The 4,581-nt window shown below is 37.9% G+C and overlaps 1 protein-coding gene across 1 annotated transcript; it reads left to right on the top strand.

The window, feature by feature from the left end:
* The first annotated feature begins 243 nt into the window (after positions 1–243).
* Positions 244–1,635, top strand: LOC138893972 (uncharacterized). Its single transcript, XM_070178644.1, has 2 exons — positions 244–1,279; positions 1,349–1,635. The coding sequence occupies exons 1-2, from the start codon at positions 244–246 to the stop codon at positions 1,633–1,635; spliced, it is 1,323 nt and encodes a 440-aa protein (XP_070034745.1).
* Positions 1,636–4,581: the final 2,946 nt, after the last annotated feature.

Raw genomic sequence — 4,581 nt, 5'->3', positions numbered from 1 at the left:
GAAATAGTTTGTAGTGCTAATTCAGGAATTTTTCTTTTTATTTTATTTTATTTTTCCCTTTTTACGTTTGGTGTTCTTTGACTGTGCGCAGGCTACAGGTTAGATTGGTGCATGACTCGATCTTCTGGTAAGTAATTGCAACCATACAAACCAAAAATCGAGAAATAACTGCGACAATTGAGGAAGGAAAGAAATCTCGTCGAGAAATTAGAGAAGGTTGGGCAATCCTCAACCAAGGAAGACATGGCTGGAGATGATGATAATGTTGATTTGGCTGCGAGAGAGGCTGCCCAACTCAGAGAGAAAGCTGCAAGGGATGCTGAAGAAGCAGCACTTAGAGATGCACAAATTGCTTATGAGGATGAGAGGTCTCGGAGAATGGCTCAGAATCAGCCCGTGGGTGCAGACCAGTTCGGAAACATAGCTCCCTGTCAAGGGAGACCACTTGGTGATTATACTAGACTGGTCTACAACCAAGACTTGTCAAGTGTGAGGCCACCTCCAGTGCCAGCTAATAATTTTAAGCTGAAGCAAGGGTTGCTCCAAACGCTTCAAAATAGTTGTGTCTTCAGGGGAAAGATGAACGAAGATCCAAACAATCATCTGATGGACTTCGAGGAGATAATGAACACCTTTCAATATAATGGTGTGTCACAAGATGTAGGTTACCTAAGGGCATTCCCCTTCACACTTAAAGATGATACAAAGCACTGGCTTCGAAGCTTGCCCCATGGATCGATTAGAATATGGGAGGAGATTACCAGAAAATTTCTTGCTAAATATTTCTCCTCAGCTAAAACGGGCAAGTTTAGAAGAGAAATCCATAACTTCTGCCAGAGTGAGACTGAAACAGTGTTTGAAGCTTGGGAAAGGTTTAAAGAGATAGTGCAAAAGTGTAAACATAGCGGGATTGAACTCTGGATGCAACTCCAGGATTTTTGGGATGGATTGACACCGGCTACACGCAGAACATTGAGCAACGCAGGTAGAGGTCCATTGATGAAGAAGACACCAGAGGAGATAGTCACTATTCTCGATGAATTTTCTGAAGATGCAAATCAGTGGCCCTCTAGAATTGCTAAAAGAAGAAGGTTGAATGGTGTTCACCAGGTTGATGCTAACACATCTGTGCAGGTACAGCTTGATACCATGGAAAAAGAAATAAGGAAGATGACCTTAGCTTTGATACATAATGAGCCTCATGCAGCATGTGACATATGTGGAAGAGGATACCCTACTCATGAGTGTCAAGCCTCAACTAAGGAAGTTAATACTGTCGGTAATTATAACTTCAATGTAATGGGTCAGAAGCACCCCAGTTTTTCATGGAGTTAACTTGGGGGTACAGCATATGCATGGCAACAAAATAACTCCAGATTTCAAGGAGCTCCTAGTTTTGTGAATCAACCGAGGCCGCAATTTCAGCCTCAACAGCCAATTCAGTATGGGTTAGAAGATCTGATGAAATCCTTCATTGTCAAGACTGATGAGATATTAGATGCTCGTGGTGCAGCTATCAAAGAACTTGGGACAGGTTTGCGTAACTTGGAGAGACAAGTGGGACAAATTACAACTATATTATCTGAGAGAATCCCGGGTACTCTGCCAGTTGATACTAAAAAGAATCCCAAATAAATGGTAAATGATGTAACCTTGAGAAGCGTACAAGTGTTTAAAGATCCCGCTCTAATTCACAAAGAAGCTGGGCCTGAAAAAGAAAGTGGGAAGGAGCTGAAAATTGAAGATGATAAAAAGACTGAGAAGAAGAAAGGCAAGAAGGGAGATGAGAAAAAAGAAGAAGGAAGAGAATTTACGAAGGGATGAATCTGAAGAGAGAAAGCACATGCCTGCTTTACCTTTTCCCCAAAAGCTTTATAGAGAGAAGTTTGACAAGCAATTTGAGAGATTTCTGGATATGTTGAAATAAGTTAATGTAAATTTTCCATTTACTTAAGTTCTCTCCCAAATGTCAGCTTATGCTAAGTTCTTGAAGGAAATCCTGACAAAGAAAAGAAAGATAGAAGAGGCCTCAGTGATCAAGCTCACAGAGCATTGCAGCGCGATCTTGCAAAACAAATTAACACAAAAGTGTGGAGATCCAGGGAGTTTTACTATACCTTGCTCGTTAGGCACTCTTAATTTTGATAAGTCTTTGTGTGATTCTGGTACCTCAATTAATTTAATGCCTTTGTCTATTTACAGAAAACTGGAGAATGAGCTTGGAGAGATAAGGTCTGCACCAATATCTTTGCACCTGGCAGACCAAACAACTATAATACCCGAGGGGATAGTGGAAGATGTATTAGTTCGGGTAGATATGTTTGTATTTCCTATAGATTTTATAGTGGTAAATATGGAGGAGAAAAAGAAGGTTTCCCTCAACCTAGAAAGACCATTTTTAGTAACGGGTAGAGCTATATTGGATATACATGATAGAAAACTCATGCTTAGAGTGGGTGAGGAGACGGTGATGTTTGAGATGAATGTAGCAATTGGAGTGAAAAAGGAGAAGCCAGCTGCAGGTGTCTTCAGTTATTAGTTTTCTTCTATTTAAAGTATCGGATGTATTTGATATATTACTCAAGTCAATTAAGTACTTTCATTGTCTGTTGCTTTCTCATATATGCTACTGACAATTTTTAACATTTGGTATCAGAGCCAGGTTGGGAGTTCGGCATCATTTGCTCATTTTGTTCATGTCGTATAGATCATGCCAAAAGGAAAGAAGAGATAGCCTTAACATACCTGGAGTAGGGAAAAATCCGTATGATATTCTTGGAAAAGGTTGCATCGTACTCCTTTAGAATCGCAAAATATCACGTTGCTACAGTGCTAAGAAATCTCGTTGGAATTGTTTTGTTTCAAGATTAATGTCCGTTATTGTTGAAGTGAGATTAACTTTCGTTCTTGCACATGTTTGAGCTTATGAAGAAAGCTATAAGCTTACCTTGATTATTTTAAGGCTAATGAAGCCCAATATGCCAAACTTTTAATATACCCACGTAAGTGTCATGTGTATAACATTTAAGATAGCCACCTTCCATTTTAAGTTGTGAGTCACTTGGCTTGCATGGGGGGCTGCCACCTCATGCTCTTTAATACTTATCCAATATATCTCCAATTAATTAGGTAATATCCCATTACTCAATAATTAATCAATTACCCCCATAATTAAGAATTATCTCAACTTACTTAAAATACTACTCACTTTTAACATAGCTTATACACCTTACTATCATGGCCATGTGGTACCTTGTATGGTACTAGTCTATAAATACCGAGTATTTTAGCTCGGGCCGAATTTTACCTTAAAATGTCAAAGTTGAAAAAACTCATTTTCTTCCACTCGATCACCCTCTCACCTTTACGGATTTAGTTATCACTGGATTGAAGTAGCATAATACTTATAATCTCAAAATAATCTCATTCCCGAACTTACGTCGATTACCTTATGACGAAAATTTAACGTACAAAAATTCGGGATATAACATCTCATTCCCGAGCTTTTATCAATTTACTTATAGCGTACTTTCACGTACAAAAATATGGGGTGTAACAACATGCATGGTAAATCAATAAGTCAATTTCAATGGCACATGAACCCAATTACTTTTCTTAAGGTTCATCATTATTTAGCATAGGACATCTCCATTTCATCTCATTATTCACTCACTTGACATCTTGAGGTCATTAGCTAAGTTCATGACTCCTGTGCACTTAACACTTGAGGTCATTTCAATACATTATTTCAGAAGCATACAACTATAGTTCTCTTTTTTGGCAAATGATTACATTTCATGTTCATATCATCACTTACTTGTACTTGCCATGGGTGATCATAGGATATCAAAAACATTTAAAATATTTAGGAATACCATAGCCTCTCCTTATGAGGGCGTAGCAGCTTATAACACATTGGAAACATAAGTACAAATATGTTCCTCTCATAACCTTTAACAAAAAGGGCAATACACAGTCTCAACTTATGAATATGTAAGAACTCAAAACATATTGGAAATACCTACCAAGCATAGCATTAGTTAGAACAACCATATTTGGACATGAGTTGAGTACATAAGCTTTTGGATAATTATATTTTCGGAGTCAATTTGGAATAGTTGAATCAAGGCTCATTACATAATATTTCACACGTCAATTCATTCCATTGGCGCCATTGGACACAATATAGCTTTCATTCTTGGCAAGGTGTTCACACTTTATATCCCCAACTCACTATTTTCACTTTCAAGCATCTTTATTGATTATCGACAACAAGGAATCCCTAATCACGACTTTTAGTACACCTATGAGCAATTAAGAGTCTCATGCGCATTGGGACTTCTTACACAATTTGGCATAATAGCCTTCACTTGAAACACTACTTGGAGTCATAACATTTGTATACCCAACTCATGCTTTGAACACATTCCCGAAGGATAACATCATATGATAAGAGCATCCGAAACATATTTTTAACATATACCTTTTAACAAAAGGCTTATTCGGAATAGTTAATTTATAATGAATAACTCGAGACTTACAAGAACCTCATGGGATTCAATTCTAAGAGAAATGTTTAGC

The sequence above is a fragment of the Nicotiana tomentosiformis genome, chromosome 6 (genome assembly GCF_000390325.3).
Source record: "Nicotiana tomentosiformis chromosome 6, ASM39032v3, whole genome shotgun sequence".
In the NCBI taxonomy this organism is placed as follows: Eukaryota; Viridiplantae; Streptophyta; class Magnoliopsida; order Solanales; family Solanaceae; genus Nicotiana; species Nicotiana tomentosiformis.
Note: the sequence above shows the minus strand (reverse complement) of the source record. Positions and strands in the feature narration are given on the sequence as shown.